This window comes from Hippopotamus amphibius, chromosome 4 (genome assembly GCF_030028045.1).
Source record: "Hippopotamus amphibius kiboko isolate mHipAmp2 chromosome 4, mHipAmp2.hap2, whole genome shotgun sequence".
NCBI lineage: Eukaryota > Metazoa > Chordata > Mammalia > Artiodactyla > Hippopotamidae > Hippopotamus > Hippopotamus amphibius.
This window is the reverse complement of record NC_080189.1, coordinates 63,174,832-63,195,900: the sequence shown is the minus strand read 5'-3', so window position 1 is coordinate 63,195,900 and position 21,069 is coordinate 63,174,832. Positions and strand designations below refer to the sequence as shown.

General features: G+C 35.8%; 1 protein-coding gene across 1 annotated transcript in view; it reads right to left on the bottom strand.

Moving 5' to 3' along the window:
* Nucleotides 1–1,357: 1,357 nt before the first annotated feature.
* Nucleotides 1,358–21,069, bottom strand: part of NXPH1 (neurexophilin 1) — a 282,838-nt gene continuing 263,126 nt past the window's right edge. Inside the window, exon 3 of the mRNA XM_057732810.1 lies at nucleotides 1,358–3,312. Coding sequence (XP_057588793.1) covers nucleotides 2,551–3,312 — 762 coding nt within the window. The 3' untranslated portion in view covers nucleotides 1,358–2,550. The remainder of the gene's footprint in view (nucleotides 3,313–21,069) is intronic.

The following is a 21,069-nucleotide window of genomic DNA, read 5'->3' as shown; positions in this document are numbered from 1 at the left end:
GGGATTTATTAATTTTCTGTTTTTCTTCTAAAGGAAAACTAGAGAAAAATAACTCAATGAAATTATTAGTTAGCTGCATTCTGTATGTTTTTAAAAATGTAAAAGCAATATTTCGTGAGGACTTTGGAGAGTAGGGCAGATGGGTTAAGACTGAAGCATAGTTTCATCTCATCTTGAATGTTGAATTACAGGAAGATTAGACCACATAATGAAAGTCACAGGCCACTAATCAAATGATTCAAAAAAAAAAAAAAAGATTTTGCCTTCTTACTCACTCTCCTTTTTGTTAAGAGAGAACTAACTCCTAAGTGATCACTTTGATAAATAAACCCAGAATAACAAGATTTATCTGTGGAAAATATGTTCTGCAGCTGAGACTTGTGAAGCTCTTATTGCCAATTGTGCCAGAGAAGTCTGGTCTAACATTAGCTTCTAAATTCCATAGCAAATTAATTAATACATTGATATAAATGGTTGTCTAGCTATATTGGAGAATTCTGAGAGATGGACATTTAACAGAATGATGTGTCTTTGATTGGCAATTGAAGGCTCTCTTTAGTCAAATCAGTCACTGAGTTCTTACTTTAAAACTCTGTGGTACTGGGTTCCCTATAGTACTTCTATTATATTCTGTATGAAAACTTACTTATCCCTATGCAGCATAAAGGGAAAATGAGAATGGGTGAATATTCTTAATCTGACTTCTTTGGTTAACCTTTGAGACTTTTCATATCCCGATCCCCAGTTCGTGACCTTAAATATGGGTTATTACCTTACATATTTCTTCTTCTGTTTATTTTGCTGGGATTGTGTATGGTAATTATTTTTAAAAAATAAAGGTTAATGTCCAAAAATAATGCTGTATAGATAAAGTGATCCCTTTTGCTATACATAAATTGAGCATCAAAGCCCTCTACTGCTACTGTAATTTTCTCAGTTGAGTCAATACGGTAGAATCAGGGAAAGTCAGCCACAATCTTCAGACATCTTGGCCTTCTTTTAAGGAAAAAAAAATTACCTTCTCAGCATCCTGCTAAATAAAGACGTTGTACAGGAAAAACAAAAAAAAACTAGTTATAATTAATTTAGGAGACTTCAATTATCTCCTTACGTTCATTGATTTTTAGTATTCTTGAACAACTAGCATGACAGCAAACCAAAAATGTGTGTAATACTAAATGCCACAATTGTTTCCCAGTTTTGAGACTGAAACTCCTAAGTTGTTTTGACTGGGCAGCTAATAGCAATTTAGATAGTTCTGTACAAATTTAGAGACATGAGATGCAAAACCATGACTGTATTCCAGCACATTCTTCTTGTCAGAACCATTTAAATCACCATCTTACACAAGTACATATTGAAACTCAACTTTAAGCATTTTATTTTTATGTACATTTCATTTTGTCCAGAAATAAAATATCTAAATACAGACAGACTGTAATGTATATGTATAGCTTTCAACAATACTTGAGCTGAGTAAATGCTTTGTACATTGTTTGTCTTTTTAATGGGATTCACAGCTACATTGATAGAATGGATTCCTCAGATCCTTTTTTTTTTTCTTTTTTAACCAATAACAAGCAGAGAGACAAGTACAAGTTAATATTAATAAGCAGCTCAAATAACACTTGGTTAAACTATGTACAATACAAACCATTCATACAAATGAAGACTAGGATATTGAATTTGTTACAATATGTGTAGTAAAGATAAGACAGACACTTATAACTTACATGGTGTCTGTCAGGCATTTCCCTTCTTATATAATGATCAGAACTTGTTTTAAGCAGCCTTAGCTGGTCTCGACTTTGCAAAAGTCCAATGATTGGTGATGAAAGCTGTAATCCAGTGTCTGCCCACATGTAAATTCCAAATGTTTGCTCATCTTTACTGAGAACAGGCTCCCTCCATAGAAAAAAGAGCCATCTTGTATCACCTTGAATGTGCCTACTGAATGCTGGAAAAAGTTACTACACTTGTTGTGTTCATAAAATAAAGAATACTGAGCTCTAAAGACACATTTTTTTTCCATTTTAACAAGCATATACTCCTACAGTAGTATTTACCAGTACAGCTACTTCAAGCAGTAGAAATGCATGAGTGGGGATTATTGATTAGCATGTACTCAAGACTTTAAAGGAGATTTCCATAGCAGCAAGTGCTAAAAACCATTCACTGTCTAGTTAATCCTTTTGCTTGATGATCGTTTATCCTGAACCATTATGAGTCAGACAACGAAAGCCCTCTCGACAGGAATCATGACAGACGCCAGCTGAAATGTGTATGAGTGTGTCTGTGTACATCTATGTGTGAGAGCATGTCTTCAAGTGTGGCTTTAGAATCTGTGGTGATTTACAACTATACTGAGAGATGAAGCTGACTGGGCAGAAATTACATCAGATTGTTTTCCACGAGCGTATTTGCAGCCAGTTGACGAGAGCAGCAGTGTAGACACATTCCAGGCAACAGATGGGACCTTCTTCTTGAGGTAACAGCCCTGTCATGTGACCTTGAATTCCTCAGGCTTCAGTCTCACCCCCACGTTCATCCTCATCCAGAGGGGAAGTAAGGTGTGTCGCTGTGGTAGTTGTAGTCAGGGCACACTTTCTGTACTAGTTTATAATCTGTACTATAAAAGGAAATGTAAATACAGATCACCTTAAAGGGCTTGGAGCAGAGCCAGGACACATGACTTTGGGTCTGCTCCTGGTAACAGGTTTTTGAAGGGTCATAGTTGCAGAGTGTGTTCTTGGTAGCCTTGTCAACCTTTTCATATTCAATGCGACAGTTAAAGGACTTGGAATCTTTGGCATCAATCACGGTTTGTTGTGCCAAGTCGAATTCCACTATTTTCGTAGGGGGCACCAAGCTGACAGATACATTCCCTTGACCGGTGGAATTATGCCTGAAATAAACACTAAATGTCCCATTGCCATGATCTACAATTTTCCCAGTTATCAACAGGTTTAGCTTCACTGTTTTGATGTTGGAATGAAAATCACCCCATCCAAACATTTTCTTAAACTTGCCGGTCTTAACAATGGGCCTTCGCTTGGCCCTGGGCCGAGGCTCTTGAAGGTCTGTGGAGTTCCTCAGCCAGTCCCAGAGGTCTTGCTCAGAATAAGGTTCTGGGGTGTCATATCGCAGGTCTAAATCTGTATCATTTTCTTTGCCACGAAAAGTCTGTGACAGGAGTCGGCTGATAGACAAGTCTTTGCTGCTTTCTGTCCATATATGCTTTAGTGTGGATTTGCTGCTTCCTGATTTTAGAAGTTCTGACTTTCCACCGTTTGTTAAATTGGCGCATGTGACCTGAAAACAGAACAGAAAAAATGGCGTTTACATCTCTGTAACTGAGAACACCCAACACAAAGTTTCAAGCCCTTTCTCAGAGGCTGGGAATTAAAGTACCTTCAGCTTCTGGCCAATATTTATTAAACTGTGATAAAATACTACTTATATTGTATACAATGATGGGAGAGAAGAAGGTGCAGGTGGATAAAAACCACTAAACATGACAGAAAGACTATATAAAAGCATTGACTTTAACGAGAAAAAGGCTGCCCAACATGAATAAAGCGAATTAAATTCAAACATAAATCACACCAAAGTAATTATTTCTCAGCATCAAAATTCAAACACTTTTAAAATAAAATTTTACAAATGATTATGTTACTTTTTTACTTTGAAATTACCATAAGCTGTAAAACTGTATGGATCTCAGAAATATGTCAACTGATATTCTATAGACTTTTGGTAGTTCATCCATAGTCATATAAGAAAAGTTAGTTTTCCAAGGAGACTCTAGTATATTTTATCTGGTCAAAACAAAATAACATGTTTCTGATGACCCATTATTAGCAAGAAACACACTAAATAAGACATAATTTTTTCCATTAAGGAATTTTAAATATGATCTAGGAAGACAAATATTAACTGATAAGAGTAGTACAGATCTTTTGATTTTAGAGTTTTTATCTCTGTATTTATTTTGTTTCAATGAAATCTAAATGATTGGTCAAACATCCAAATCTGTACCTCCCTAATTCTATAGTCATTGTTCTTATTGCAGCCTCTATATTTATTTTTAGTATAAAAGAAATGAATACATATCCTAGTCTCTGGAATTACATAGAAAGTTTCCCATTCTTTGGGTAGCAAAAAGAATAAATACAAGCATATATTTGGTAACGGCTTGGTACTTGTATCTCAGCAACAACACAGTTGATCAAGGAGAGCGGCTGTAATGAGATGCATCCATGGTGCACTGGCTCATGAAGCAGTAATGAAATTGTCCCAAAGAAGAAATGAAAAGGGGTTTAGGCTGCGTTTACCAGCAGCATACAGGGAGTTAAAAAAAAAAAAGGTAGTGGCAGATTTCAAGGAGAAAGAACCAATCTCTTCAACAGAATGCTAGGATTCTGATAGTAGAGCAACCTCTGATTTTCAGGTAGAATAGAAATTTACTTCTAAATTATAGTCTTCACAGCTGTAGTGATTATGAATGTAAGCTCTGGAGTCAGACACCCTGGATTCCAATCCAGGCTGTGATCCTTCACAGCTGTATGGTATGGGCAAGTTGCTTAACTTGTTTACACTTCTGTTTTTCTCTTCTACAGAGCAGGAGAATGATACCCGTTTCCCTCACACGGCTGTTTTGAGAATTAAATAGGACGCTCCATTTAAAGCACTAAAGGACAGTATCGGAACACGATGAGTGTTCAACATTAGTATTTTTAACTATTATCATCCTCTAACATTTTACCTCTGAATTCCACTGGGTGATATTTTATGTAAATGAATAACTTACAATAGGATTTGAGGTCAAAGGATATCTTTATAAGAAAGCCTCCCTTTTAAATAACCAAAAATCTAAAGCAAAAAATTTAAAAATATATTTCCTTTTGAAAGTGCTGTTGTGACAACCTAAAAACATGACAAGTTGAGTAGATAGTAAAACTCAGGTTACTAAGACATGAGCATAAGTTTAGCTATTAAACTGTTTGACTATCAAATGCAGTGAATTTATTAGCCTTCAGTGGTGTGATGTGAACGGCTTCCAGTGGCGCAGACAGTCAAGAAACCTCTCTGGAACATCTCAGTTTGGGTACAGAATCACAGCAGGTTGTGGTCATCAGCCCTGCCTTGAATATTCTTTTTCTCTCTTCCTTTCCCTTTCAGGGCAATGTCTTAAAGAGAATATAAGTCATGAAAAATCAGGAAGGATCCTTAGGAAAGTCCCCATATCTGTTCAGTATACACAACACTGATTCATTTGGGCTTATTAATTCAATAACTATATAGTGAGATTCTGCTAATATTGAGTAAAATAATAGCAATACAAAGGTAAATGAGACATGGTTCTTGCCCTCAAGATGTTCAAAACATAATAGTGAAATCAGTTAAGCAAGTAGCAGTGTGATGTAACCAACACTTTGTACAATATTCTTGGAGTCATAGTCAAAGTTAAAGGGTAGAGAAGACATAGCAGAGGAGATGATTCTCAGATCAGAGAGATAAAACAGAGGTTTAGGACTTCAACAGATAGTGAATAGGCCAGAGAAGTTCTTCTAAGTATAAGTTACATACTATGTAAAAGTAAAAAGCTAAGAAGAAACATGTCAAATGTAACAATGGAAAATTGTTCCTTATTTCTGAACTTTAGGGAGAATTGACAGGGAGTATAAACAGAAGAAGAAGTTGCAAGAGATGGGTAGAACCTGAAGAGGTAGGCTAGGGTCAAATTGTGAAGATTATAGGGTCAATTTGTGAAAGCATTTAAAATTATTCTTATAGATAATGGGGAATCCCTAAATGTGTCATGTTTTGCTTTTAAGTAGGCCTTCCTGGCTCTAGAAGAATCAATGATTGGACATTGAAAGGTGGATCTGTAAGAAGAGACCTTGAGGGAATAATTAGTTAAATAACAAAATGCAATACTTCATTTGAGAAAGTAAATGAGCCTGAACCAAGGCAATGGCAGAGAAAAAGAGAAGGAAAAATGGATATAAAAGATATTTTAGTGGTAGGATTAACTCAACTTGATGATTTATTGGCTAAGCAGAAACATGAAAAAGTTGAAAATTAATGGGTTTGCTTGCATCTGTAAGGAATACAAAAGTAACAAGTTAAAAAAAAGTATAAACACTTGAAAAGAAGCCTCCTGACCTTTGAATTTACTACTAAGGACCTTATTGAAGCAAGTTTCAGTAGTGGTAAAGAGAGGATGTAAGATGAGAAAGAAGAGCAACTAGCTTAATATATCTACTCCCAGATGCAATCAGGAATCCTTGGCTTTCTCACTCTATTATATTGTTTACACCTTAAGAATTTTCATTTTTGAAACCCATAAATGTACACATAAAATTGAAACAGACTTTGAGCCTTACTGAATAAACAATATCATTAAAAAAAAAAAAGCTTATACTCTGAACACCCTCTACCATTGATTTTACAAATATAATAAAAGATTTTCCTTTTAAAGTCACCTAAAGATCTTTTCATGTCAGTATATCAGAATGAAAACAGAAGTGGAGAAGACTATGGCATAAAATGAGGCCAAAAGAAAAATCTGACAATTTCGAATTAACTCAATTCCAAAAAGACAAAGCATCATGAACTTTTTTTCTACAAAGAATAATTTTTCCTATAACAGTGAAAACACAAAGATAGTTCTTAACCGAATATAATTTTCCTAGTCAAAAGGGGCCAATGCCCACTCCAAAGGAGTTGACCCACTAGTCCAATGATACCATTTCCACAGATTATATGCTTTGTCTAATTGTTTTAGAAACAATGAGAATCATAAAGACTCAACATGATTAGGGATATGCATTTTAAACCATATGTTTCTTTTGAGAACATTCAAAAATAGGTGCAAACAGAAGCGTCATTTTCTTCAACCACAAACAAAGACAGCTTGGATCTAACATGAAGGGAGCATGTCTAGGGCAGGACCTGTGTGGGCAGCTATGAAGAAAAGACTACTATTGACTAGTGGGAGTGTAAGCATATAAAGAGTTACAACACCTTGATCTAGCTCCTCCTTTACATATCTCAGGGCCATGCTTTCACATTACTTTCTCTAACATGTTTTCATTACAGGCTTACAATCATAATGTCAATATATTGTCTTTTAAAATAGTGTTGAGGGACTTCCTAGGTAGCGCAGTGGTTAGGAATCCGCCTGCCAATGCAAGGGACACAGGTTCGAACCCTGGTCCAGGAAGATCCCACATGCCTCGGAACAACTAAGACCGTGTGCCACAAATATGGAGCCTGTACTCTAAAGCCCGTGAACCACAACTATCGAGCACGTGTGCCACAACTACTGAAGCCCATGCGCCTAGAGCCCGTGCTCTGCAACAAGAGAAGCCACCACAATGAGAAACCCGTGCACCACAAGGAAAAGAAGCCCCTGCCTACTGCAACTAGAGAAAGCCCATGTGCAGCAACGAAGACCCAATGCAGCCAATAAATTAGTTAATTAATTAATTATTTTTAAAAAGTGTTTCATTACTTGTATCTTTGCAGAAATTTGGCTTTACCTAAATATTAACTCAAGTTTTACAAAATTGTGTCCTATAATACTATCTGTTAACCTCTGCTTTAAAAAAAAAATAAATTAAAAAATAAAAATAAAATGGTGTTGAAAGACATCACTTTTGGAAAAAAAACTTCACTACTACCTCAACTATGCTCCTGGCCTTATGAGATTTTATATAAACATTTTGCTCTTTTACATGTACATCTCCAACTAGAGGTGCCTCCAGATGTTTGTGTATCTTTTTTTATAAAAGAGCAATAAGATGCCTTTTAATTTCTACCAACCCTCACATTTACTGTTGATCTATTACTGTTCAATATAAATTATCTCAAGATTACTTTGAAAATCACATATTTATTTAATCAACTATATGAATATTTAAGCCAAACAAAAATTTTAGATAACCTGATACTTAAGCAATATCTCTCATCAGTGAATAACTAATCAACAAAATGGCCTTGCTCTGTGATTACAACTTCATTTTGGCAGTTTTATGATTTGCTATGTTGAATATACGCTGCATACTATTAACTGCTATTGGTTAAGGGCATACTATATCCCAGACATTGTAATTAGCATTTTACATATGGCATTGATTTCATTTAAACCATATACACACACATTCACTCATTAACTTACACACAGACTTTAAGGTCAGTATTGTTATTTTCAGCTTACAGGCTGAAAAAAGAACTTGTTAAGATTACTGCTGGGAAGTGAAAGAACTACTGCTTAGTTACTCCACAGGGCATTTCCTTTACTTTTAAACTCATTTTAATCATGCAATTTTACATTAATATATAATTATCAAAATATTTAAATGTTATAGGATTTATGAAGTAAAAATTAAAAGCCTATCTTCATCATCAACCTCTGCTCCCTTACAATCTCACCTCTCTCTCCAAAGATAAAACCTCAAATTTTTGATGTATATTGTTCCTAAATATTTTCACTATTTTTTCATGTGTAACTATTTTACATTAATAGTGTCATATTTTATGATTTGCATTTTTCCAATCAACAAAATATCTTACAGATGCATACCTCTTAGTACATCCAGGTATATTATCTTTATTAAATGGGAAACAGAATTTTAGAATATGAATGTATCATACTTGTATTTTGGGGGTACCTTTTGTGATAGATCCTTATTTATTACATTGTTTCACAGCCAGGTTACCTAGACTTATTTTTTTAGCCTTGATTCCATTGGTTTTTCTGTTCACTGTTACTTCAGATAACTTATTTCCTCCTCTTTTGAGCTGGATTTTCATTTCTATGGTAGCATAGATTTGTATGATTCTTTTCAAAAGAGTTCAAAAGGGATAAACTATCTGAGTTGCCCATGCCTAAAAATGTCTTTACTGGCCATAGGCTTACTCTGAGCAGAATAGCCATTCATCTTTTAATTCATTTTGTTCTATTTTTTCTCTCTCTCCAAAAAGTTTAGGATTTTTTTCTCTTTCAGGTATTGTGAAATCTCACAAGGTGGGCTACACATGCTCATGCTTTCTCCAGACCTTTTCTTAACTAGTTTAGGGAAAAGTATGCAGATATTTATAGACATGTTAGGCTCTTTTTCATAGAGTTCCCCCAAGAGGAATGTTCTTTCTGCATTATGCCATTTTGAAATTTGGGGGAAGGAGTACCTAGCTTAGAGTAAGCACTCAATAAATCACATATATGTTTTATATTCTTACTTACATCTATTTCAATAGGGAAGGTTCATTGATTCTTTAGCCACAACCAAGATTTTGGTGGGACACGTGGCCCACAGAGGTTTCTCTCTTACAAGTTTAGAGCCTACATTTCATTGACAATATTTGGAGTGCCTGTATTATATGTGATAAGCCAGAGGAAATAGGTTAGTATTTTAATATATCAAAAATACATCATTTCCTTCTGCTATAAAGCAGTGCTCCAGGAGCAGCAGTGCAGCATTAACAATGGAAAACCAGAAAAGGAACTCCATACCTCTACCTTAACCTAGCAGTTGCTGGAGGCTGCATTGTGTAGAAACTAAGAAAATAGGCTTTGCAGTCAGAGATCACAGGGCTAAATCCAAAATCTGCTACTTTATCACCAGTGACCCCTTAGAGCCATAGTTTTGACCAACTAGAAAAGAGAGATGATAACTCACTCACTGGGTTTTCATGAAGATAAAATAAAAGATTTTATATGTGGCACAAATAAAAATATGGAAAATAGTATGAGTTCAACACTTGAGAGCTATAGGGCTTAGCTAGGTTAAGAAACCCCGAAGAAAAGGAAAACAAGGCTTTCAGAATGCACACTGCTATTCTAACCCCGTCTTCTGACTGGAGACATTACATCTGTTCAAATGGTCCAAACAAACTGAAATGGAAATTAGCATAATTGTAACAATTTTGTGGTCCTCTTTAGCAGCAGGTGGTGGTGGGAGACCACCCTTATTATGTATATTATATTACAATTCTGCACTGGCAAATGTAGGCAATAATTTATCTTTAACATAACTTTAAAAAAAGACATCTGATCAGCTTGGACATTCCACATCATTCTTAAAAATTAGAAACATGGTATGTTTCTATCAGTTTGAAGAGACGGCTAAAAATTTTAGGTGTGTTACTCCATGAGTTCTCATGATCCCATGCAGGATATTTCACTCCTAACATGGGGCACCACCAATTCCCTACATTATTGTATTGGAGAGTGGTTCTGAGTGATAGGTAACTGAGCACCTGGCAAGTTTGCGTAACTATACAATTAGTTTTCCCTTTGATTCTTCCTCCTGTAGGTCCTCTCATGAAAATTATCTTGAAAATATTTTTGGTTTTTTAATTTCATGAGAAAAAGCAAGCCTTGTGAAGAGCCATGAACTATTGTTTCTGCTACTGAGAAATAGAATTTTTCATGTTACAAAAATATTGTTTCTTCCTTCATGCTCACTTTATAAACATGTGGATATACACATGTTTTGACATATAGACACACTAACATTGATGAGAAATTAAAAATTATATTCTACATAGCCCCCCTTAACCCATTCTCTCAAAACATAATTACAGATTACCTTACTCAGGTTTGCATTGCAAAAGTTGCCTCTTTTTTCAGTATTTTACATTACTTCCATTAAAAATGTATAAGGAATATCTCATGTGAGGACTCCTGGGTACTTGGTTATAATAATAAACAAAACATTTAAAACAGCATATTGAAAAATGATTTCTTTCCTGAAACAAAGCCACTTCATCATTATTTTTTCATTATTCATATAGAGATTTTAATTTGTCAGTAAATCTAGCCGTCTTTAAGGAGAAGACAAATACTGCATATGTAGGAATAGCTGAGTTAGATCGAGGGTCTTTCTGCCTGAATTGGAGCCCAATATGAGTGATTGTCCATAATAAGGCATGTTGCATGGAGGCTTTCGGAAGTTTATAGCTTCTTAAAGTCAAACAAAGTACACACCTATCTAGAATGGACTAAATGAGGAAGAACTGACTCACCTTCCAATTCTATTTCAAGCAACCTCTACATACATAGGTTCTCATACACAGCGAGAGTATAAGAGAACATACTGAGTAGTAATAATAGTTCACTTTATCTAATATAAGCTCAAATTAATGAGGAAATAATAACTGATATTTTTGAGACAATATGGCTACTTAACACCCTTTGATTATCCAGAGGTTGATCTGAAAACCTTCCAGTAGACAGAGGAAGAAGTTATTACATAAAGAAAGTGATAGAAACTAGTTGCAGTGGAATGTCATCCCTGTACCATTTAGGTCCTGGATTCATTCAAAAATTCTTCTAGGACTTCTTTCTTATCAGCCTAGAATGTGTGGACACTGCTCAGAGTTCTCAGGTACAGAGTGGACAACAAGGCAGACAGTCAACCCAGAAATACAAAAGGGGGGGGTGCGGATTCTGGAAATAGAGTCCCTTCACACTCCTGTAAAAGTCCTATAAACTGGCAATCTCCAACTCCCTGAAGTGGAACAAATCCAATGTCCTGTGAAAGGACAAAACTTACAGAGAGTTGACCCTTCACCCTTTTATCAAAGGATAGTGATGCTGGAGTTTGAGTTACATAAAACCTTTTGACATTGAATAAATATAGATCTCTGGATCATACCTTGGCCAGAACAAGAGGTGGTAAAGCATATCCAGCCTAGAGCACCAGGCCCCACAACGGCTCTTAGGCATAGCTCAGGGAAGATGCAACTCATGCACTGAAGGAACTTCAAAGGCCACTATGTCCATGAGAAAACAATCCCCTTGAAAGCTCTTAAACCAACCCATTCTTTTCAAAAGTCCCTCTGATAAGAAGATTAGCATTCATTCTTTGATATTTGTTTCTGCCATGTAAGATTCTTAGCATCCGGGAAACATAGATCTCTTACCCAATTACTGCCAGTTTTGGATGCACCATGAGTCTTGGCTACATTTCACTTTGGTCTTGGCCCTATCCCTTTCCCCTATTCCTAGTTTCTTAAAGCACTGAATGTGGAATCTCATACCAAAGAGTTAAGTTCTGAGGGAAAAGGATGCTGAGGCAGAGAGATCTCATAAAAGGAGATCTTTCTCAAGGAAAAAGATGGCCTCTAGATTTAGGTGTTGTGGCTTTAAGTTAATCAGATGTAAAACTGAGTGGTATGCCTAAATTCCAAAAAGAAAAGAACTTGGCTCTTTTTGTTACCAAGGGAATTAAGTGGACAGTTTCACTAAATCGATAAGGATATTCACCCAGATTATGTTATAGGAGGAGCCAAGATGGGTCATGGAGAGAATAGAGCAAACAGAGCCCAAAGAGACTGAGGATGCTGTAAGAGAAGTCACAATAGAAAGGTTGGATGAAAGTGTGTGTGCAAGCAGAGCTCTGAGAGCCCCTTGACCTTTAAAGTACTCTAAAATGACTTATCACAGCATTAGCGTGAACTGCTGCGAACACTGTGGATAGAAGGAATCATAGGAGAATTGAAAGAAAGACAGGCTGTTAGAGTAGAATTCCCCCCACCCCTGTATGTCCCCATACTCACTTTCCAAACTCTGAGAGGGAGTTTACCCTTTTCAAGAGAGCTGGGTAACACTCCAACTGCCACTAGAGGGCACAGCTAGGACATCTGACAGCTGTCTCTATTCCTGGTGCTGAAGTCAGACAGAACTGTGTCACTAAGGGCCCCAGAGCTCTTTGAAAAAAGAAGATGGACTAGGAATATTTGTGGTACCTGCTGATTGATGCAGCCCCTGGAAGCTACCTCTTCTATGAGCTGCAGAGACTGGAAAGGAGCCACTGTTACTCAAGAAACTACTACAGAAGCCATCACCAACTAAAGAAGCTGTGTGAGCCTTTGATTCCTCGTAGAGGGTATGTTCAGGGTTTAGGTATTTGTATTTATTTATTTGGAAAAGAGTCTAGGTCAATGCAACATATTTCTACGTCTCCAGCTGCATTTTGGCTACTCTTCCCTTTGGCCTCAGAGTTCAGATCACGTTAGACTTTTTGTGTGTTCTCTTTCTTCCAACTTCAGGACCTTCTGAAGGGCTGCTTCTCCATCCTGGAATCCTTTCTACCCACTCCCATTTGCTTAGCTAACTCCTACTTATCCTCTAGCCCAACCTAAACTTCATTTCTACAGGAATGGCTGATTCTCTCAGGGCACCTTGTACTACTTGTTCATAAAAGTAACACTATTATTTACATCTATACCTATATTCCCTATCTATCTATCTATCTTCTTTCTCTGAACTGTCATCTCCATGGGTGTGGGAATGGTCATTTAATACCTTAGTCACTATTACTACACTTTATAAAATGCCAGGTTCCAAGTAGGTGCTCTACAAATATCAGCGGAACGAATAAATGCGTGTTTGAATGGATTGCCTATCTATGCATAATGCTGTTCCTTCACAGATGAGCTTGCCCCATAAGCAGATAAACAGCTCATTTTTTGGCATAGATAAATGTGTTTATATTGTAAGCCTTCCTGGAGGATTTGTGTAATTCTGTAAACATCCACAGCGATGCAAGAGAAAAAAACAGTGATATTTTTCTAAGAAAATACAAGTGAGTGGATGCTACAGGTCATTATAACCAGACAGGAATGTTACATCAAAAATCTCCAAGTAAATGTGAGTATTATTAAATCAAAACAAAAGTGAATAAGAGCAAAAATGCCTATACGAACATAACTGTATTTTGGAGGTTTTACAAATATCAGAGAAGCTCAATGAAACAATGAGTGTGGTCTCTTGGGTGGCAGGAAAATTAGTGCCATCTTCTGGATTTTCTCTCTTGAATTTCCAGAAATTTGATGTTAAGACAGAAATGAAAGAAAATGTTGATAGGATTCTAAGAGCAGAGGTTCTTTCAACAAGAGTCTGCCAAACTTTCTGGGGGCATTGTCTCTGCACTATTCAAGTGGACACTTGTATTGACAAATAATAATTGCTTTGAAACAGGCAGTTAGGCATGTGTTACATTATTTCTTTGCATAAATGCCCACTTGCTTGGAAAATGCAGTGGGGTTTTATAAATGTGAAGCAATACAACCAGTTTTATGGATGTGTTTGCAAAGGCTCAAATTGAGCTACAAAAATGTCCATTAACAGTACAAATTAAATTGTTATTTAAAAATATGAGTCTTAAAGGCATGTTTGGCTTTACTCTAAAATTGACAGAGTATAAATACAGTACGACTGTGATATTTCTGCTTTTTGTCTACTTCACGAAAATCCATGACTGTTGAGAGTTAGAATCACAAAACATTTGAAGCTGAAAGGGACCTTGAAATTTATTTCATGACTTAAGAAGCTGAGTCCCATAGAGCTGAAGTAACTCACCTAAAGTTTCCAAAGTGATTAGGGGCAGAATTAAAATTATAGTGAAATTTTCCTAGTATTCAGCCCACTCTTCTTGAATTCCAAAGTTTCCATAAGAGCTGGTACCTTATGTCTCCTCCAGAGTTTACTGAAGCTGGAAATCAGGGTGTCAAATTCAAAATAAGGAACTGGCTTATCTTTGCTCTTAATTTTGTGGAAGAAGTGGATACTATGGAAGTTTGCCATCATTTGCTAATCCTAAAACAAAGAGGTACTAACCCAGTGCATCTCAATTACAGCTTGGGGTCTCCTGGATTGACTATGTACACAAACTTATGCTCAGACCTTCTGAGACTTAAGTCTGAATAGAGACTCTTCTGAGTGGAGAGAGAATCAAAATGAGGAAACCATCATCACAGGTTTTCAGTTAAGCAAGAGGGAATTATTCTTTAGTCTCTAAAAGAGAAAGTGCTTTATATTTGTTTCCAAAAAACTTGTTAGCTCCTATTTTCAGAACACTTATTTTTTAAAAAAAGCAAAGTTAAAGCAAAAGTTTGTCAGATTCTCTCTTCTATAAGTCCATTAGCAAGCAATTAAGTAACTATGATTTTTTAAATTTTCAAAAATTAACCTCAGTGAAGTCATTGTACTCACTCTAAATCTGTCTATGTCCGCTATTCTAGATAACCTACATCAGTACTTTATACTCTCTAATAAAGGTCCTACTATTTTGGAGCTGCCCTCCTGCAATGAGCCTTAAAAGTCAGTGATTCTCAGTAGAGATTACTAAAGCCAAGTCAGGGTAACATGAGCTGTAATATATACTGAGGATCATGACAGAATTGGCAGTGGGGGTGTTAGAATGTGTACTGTATTAAAAAACGTATTCCAAGTGTATCATTGTTTTGCTTCAGGTCAAAATATTTATTTCATAGTTTGATATAATGTTAAAGAAAGGTGTGAGATATATGTTTTTTTTCTCAAAGTGGAGGCTGGTTTTAAACAGTCAAGAAATGTATTTATAAGTGCAATCATCTTTCACTAAGTAATCCTAATTCTTAGATAGACTGCAAACATGATCCACCTTAATTGGAATCTGCACAGAAAATAGTATTTATGTTTATATATTTTTGTAATTTTAAAATTTTGATATAATTTCCAACTTACAGAAAGTTGCAAGAAACTTACATACACTCTTTACCCAGATTCACCAATTAATTCCATTTGATCACATGCTGTTTTATTGCTCTCTCTTTCACTCATATATACATGTATATATATATATGTTTATACACACACACACACGTGTGTGTCTAAGCCATTTTCAGAGTATATTAGAGACACCATGCCCAGTTACTCTTAAAGAAGTTCTAAATTCCTAAGAAATATTACCTTTTCTCATATAAGCATAATACAGCTATCAAAATAAAGTTAACCTTGATACTTTACTATAATTTAATCTGTAGTCAATATCAAATTGTCCCAACAATACCCTTTACACTTACTAATTTTTCTGGTCCAATCCAGTGTCATGCATTGCATCTAGTTGTTATGACCCTTCAGTAGCCTTTCTTTCTGTTTCTTGTCCTTTACATTTTTTTAAAATGTAAAGATTATAGGCTGCTTAATTTGTAAAATATTCCTTGGTTTGGGTTTCTGTGCTGCAAATCACTTTATAATAAAGTTCTAGCGCTTTCGACTGACAAAGATGATAATGGGAAAAGAGTGTTCCTGGATTTGACAGTGAAGGAAGCAATGCTTTGAGTAGTTGTAGAGAGAATATTATTGTACTATGCTAAATCAGCCTTGTAAGTCATTTAGACTATTTAATATAATTTTACAGATAATTAATTTGCATTATGTATAATTGTTTTACTACTTCTGATAATAAACTCATTTAATTTTGTCATTTTATGGCTCTTTCATTTGACATTTTGTTTAAATGAAGCTAATTTTTTTTTAAAAAAGCCTGTTTCCTGGATTAACTAATCAATCTGAGGCTGACATTCTTTTGTTTAAGTCAGAAGGATTTTTAAAGTAATATTTGTATAGTGTTTATTTTCCCATCAAAAATTAGTATGTTATGTGAGTAGACTGAACTCTGACAACCTTCCTGGGATGTTGATACAAATAATCCAATGATAGATTGGGGGAAACTAAGACCCAATGGCAAAGAGACTTCCTTCGAATCACACATCCAAGAAGAAACGTTCAGGTTCCGTGTCAAAATCTCCCGACTGTTCTGCTGTTACCAACAGTACTATCTATTGCTATTTAACAAGAGTATGCATGGTGACTCAGTTCCTTTAATGGGCATGAGCCAATTGACCTTGATCAAGTAGGGGTATCCTCATGCTTACACCCTGGATGTAGAACTTCAAGTGTAATTTGAACCATCATTTTTCCAAAAGAGCTGACTAGCATATCACTGTTCATTACATACCAGGTGCTCAGGTTTACAGACACTTAACTATGTATACAACAGGCGCTTCATGGACACATAGCAGTTAATTTCAAAGCCATAATCTCTTAAACCTCAATTTTCTCATTATAAATTGATATGAATACCTTGCCCCAGCAATATTTTGAGAATTAGAAACAATGTATGTGAATGTTTCTTCTCAATAAATGATAGATGTTAATAATACTTGCTCTAATTTGGTTTTTTTTTAAACTCACCAAGGTGGTTAAATTGATCCGTGTAGTTATTTTGTATAAAAGAGTTCAATTTCCATGACTTAAATTCATGTATAAAAAATTGCACATTTTAGGTATCTTGGCATAATGGTAAAAGCAGGGACTCTGGAGCCAGGCCACATGCTCACATCCCAGCTCTTAAGGCAGATGCCCTTGTCCATGGGAATTGCCTAAATGGTGACGTTCCAAGTCATTCTGGCAACCAGCGCACTGTTATCCTTTTGAAGTGGTAACACTCCAAGCTCAATATGATTTTCACTAATGATCCTAGTTTTAGAATGTGAAATTATGACTTTACAAAGAAACTTGATTTAAACTACAGATTTTTTAAATTTTCTTTTCCTTTCTTTCTCTTTCTTCCTCTTTCTTTCCTTCTTTCTTTCTTTCTTACTTTTTTTCTTTCTTTCTTTTTAATGATACAGTATACAGAAATATGATCCAATGCCCCCATCAGAGTTATACTATCTAAGCCATGACATTTTTGATGTATTCTTTACAGAGCATCCCATTAGAGTTCCAGAGAAACCCTTACTTTCTATTATGTCAACGACACCTTTGTTGGCCTGGAGCCATCATCAGCTCTCAAGCACTGAACCATGAAGCAATATCTCTGTAACTAGGCCAAATAGGCCCTGACCTGACAGGCTATAAAGCGGTCATTATCTCCTATTAAATCTGAAATCTGTGCTTTGCATATTTTAAACCAACTATCCAGTTGCGCTATAGAGGTACAACTGCCAAATGAATAATTAGATTTTTAGGAAACTATAAAGAGGAGCAAAATGCTTTCCACTGTGCCAAAAACAAAGTCAATTCAGATTTATTTTCTCTCCTCCCTTGTTTTTATTCTCACTCTCTGGCAGTCAGACCAAAAATATTTTAATAACCAATAAATAAACTTCTGTTGCACAATTTAACTGTATAAAACCAAGTCTGGGTTTGTTATGTGGGTGCCAAAGCATTCCGTGTTGTGCACTTTGGGCTGTTTTCTTGTATAGTTGCATAGAACACTATGGATGGTAGGCGCCTAATATTTGCTTTGTTTGGTTGATGTGATTACAAAGAGGGTTTTGTAAAATGTAAAATGACTGAATGAACTAACTAAATGTCAAAGCTCAGAAGAGATTTGATTTTATGGTTTAAAACTTAAGTGTTTTTTTTTCTTTCTCTATTCCCTAGATATGTCTAAGTAACTCATTTCGTAAAGCTTTAATGGTAGAGATGCAAGGGACTTAAGAAAGATTTGGAATAGGACTGAAATATAACCATATAAAATATCCTATTAACTCTTGCCCCCTGTTTTACATTTTGAAGATTTTTAACTAAACTCTTGAAGCTTAGTACCTATGATGTCATTAAACATTTTTCACTTCAGTGGATTGTGACTCTGGAAAATCTGTAACTACTCTTTTCAGCAGGGGATTAAACTTTCAGGGAATAAATTAAATTGGGTTAAAGTGTCTAACAGAGTTTTCAGATGAGTGCTTTATTCAAGTAGCACAGAAACATGTTAACTTTGAAATGAAACTCTAGTTAGGTAAATAACTTTTGTCAAAAACCTATTGCTCGGGTGCTGCACTGCTCTAAGCCTACTTTATTAATATTGGTTTGTGATCTTCAGTACAGGTACAGAAAGGAATTTTAAACTCAATTAAAGCTAAGCTAGAAGGCCACACAACTATGTTTTAATCAAAAGCTGAGTTCATGTCCGCTTTACATATAATATGTACAAAGAAAGATCCCTTTTTCACATTGACTATACTACATAAATACTCTGTTTAGAGAAAGGGCAAATGCATTTCAACGAGAAATGCAAAGGAATAACAGTGTCACATTATACGAAATGTTATAAGCACCTAAAGAAATGTTGTGCCAGGAATACATTGATATATTATTATTAAGAGTTATGACTTTTTAAATAAACACTGAACCATCAAGCCAAAATGAATATGTATATATGTGTGTGCGTGTAAGTACACACACACATCAATATGGGTTTTTTGTGTGTACACACACACATACATACACACGATTCAGTTTTTTAATTGTAAAGTTTAACATTTATTAGGTAAATCTAGAATCCATTACTCTCAAAGCCATTTAAAACTAGATATAAATGTTGTAAAAAGCAAATGTCATTATTCAATCATATTCACAAGTGGCAGAATAAAATAGGGCAAGATAGGAAATGAGTATACCTGGAGGCATCCTTAATTCAAGAGAAGGGATGTATCATTTCCAAAGTCGTACTTTTATGCTCCCTTGGGAGCCTATGAATGGAAGAAAATTAGAGGAAGAAAGACTTAGGAACAGGAAAACATGAGTAAGAGAAGAAATGGCGAACTTTCCTATCACACTCAACCAATTACTCTGGCATCTTAAATGGTTAACAACTATATCAACACCAGGATGGGTGCTGGGGCAACCAGCAGTGTCTTGGAGCCTTCCTCCTGTGCTAGTCAACTCTTTAGGTGCTGGACTTTAGAGAAGGGAAGGAATTGTCCTGGGGGAAAGGGCCACAGGCTAGAGTGGCCAGAGTGCCCAGCATAGCAGGGAGAGGTAATGGGGGACAATCCAATGGCTCAGGAGAGTGGCTATTTACCAATTAATACGTACGTATTTAAATAGTTTAACACTGGTGCATACCAGCTAAATATCCATCCTCTTTTTTTTATCAGTTACACTTCACCATTCATTGGCCTACAACACAAATACAGGTTATCCTTGAACACCATGAGGGTTAGGGGCAGATCCTCAGTGTAATCAAAAATCCTCGTAGAGGACTTCCTTGGCGGTCCAGTGGTTAAGACTCTGCGCTTTCACTGCAGGGGACACAGGTTTGACCCCTGGTTGGGGAACTAAGCTCCCACATGCCATGTGGTAGGGCCAAAAAAAAAAAAAATCCCCATAGAACTCGTAGTAGACCCTCCATATATGCAGTTCCTTCACATCCATGGATTCAACCAACCACAGATGGAGTGGTACTATAATATTTACTACTGAAAAAAATCTGCAAGTACATGGACATGAAAAGTTCAAACCCATGTTGTTCAAAAGTCAATTGTATATCTCAAAAGTATTCATTTAACCCCAAAGGCCAAGGAATTCAGAATGGCTAAAAAGCAACGGAAAACACAGAAATATACTTTCTTTACTAGTTGCACTTCTGTAATGCATTGGTAGAATTCTTCTGAATTATTGCTACCTGATTCAATAAATGGATCAAAATCTACCCTATTTAATTATAAGTTTAATTATAAATTTTCTAAGTAAATATTTTTGTTAAACTGAGATTTTCATGAGATTATAAAACAATGTTAGTGTGTTGGGTTTTGTTTTTTGGTATTTTATATTTTAAATCCATGAGCCTAACCCCAGTGTTTAGAGTTTGGAAAAATTATATTAGCTAAATTCCCTTCCCTGGTATTTCTACACAGAGAATTATAGATTAACGTTATATTCAGAGCCGCCTTGAAGGGGAAATGACATGAAAGGGCTTCCTGATGTTTTGGGATGCGGGATATGGAAAAGAGGAGGCTGCAGTCACCTGACACTCATGTTGCTCTGCTACTATGAGAAAAGTTTTAGAGAATGATTTGAGGTTAACACCTAGAAAGGCCAGCTCCGTCTCCTGTCTGCTCTCCCCCTTTGCTATCTTTACCACGTGAACCCACATCAGTGCTCAGCATCTGTCACCACAAGTCACCATTACCTCAATATGCATGTCAATCACATTATATGTGCCTAGCACTAAATATTCTAATCAGGATTTCAAGTCCTAGTAATACTTTTAATTTGAGGACACATCTCCTTTCATCACTCACATTAATTGACTATTCCTGTATACTGCCCCACACTTATAGCCTGTGGTATTCTGATTCAAGTCTGCCATTTTCCCGATCTGGAATGTTCTCCTGAAGACTCTTCCCTAATCTGTGTTACTTTCTTTTTCATGACTTCAAATCATGACTCTATATAGCCTTCCCCAATCACTTTATTTGGAATTAAAAAACAATAAT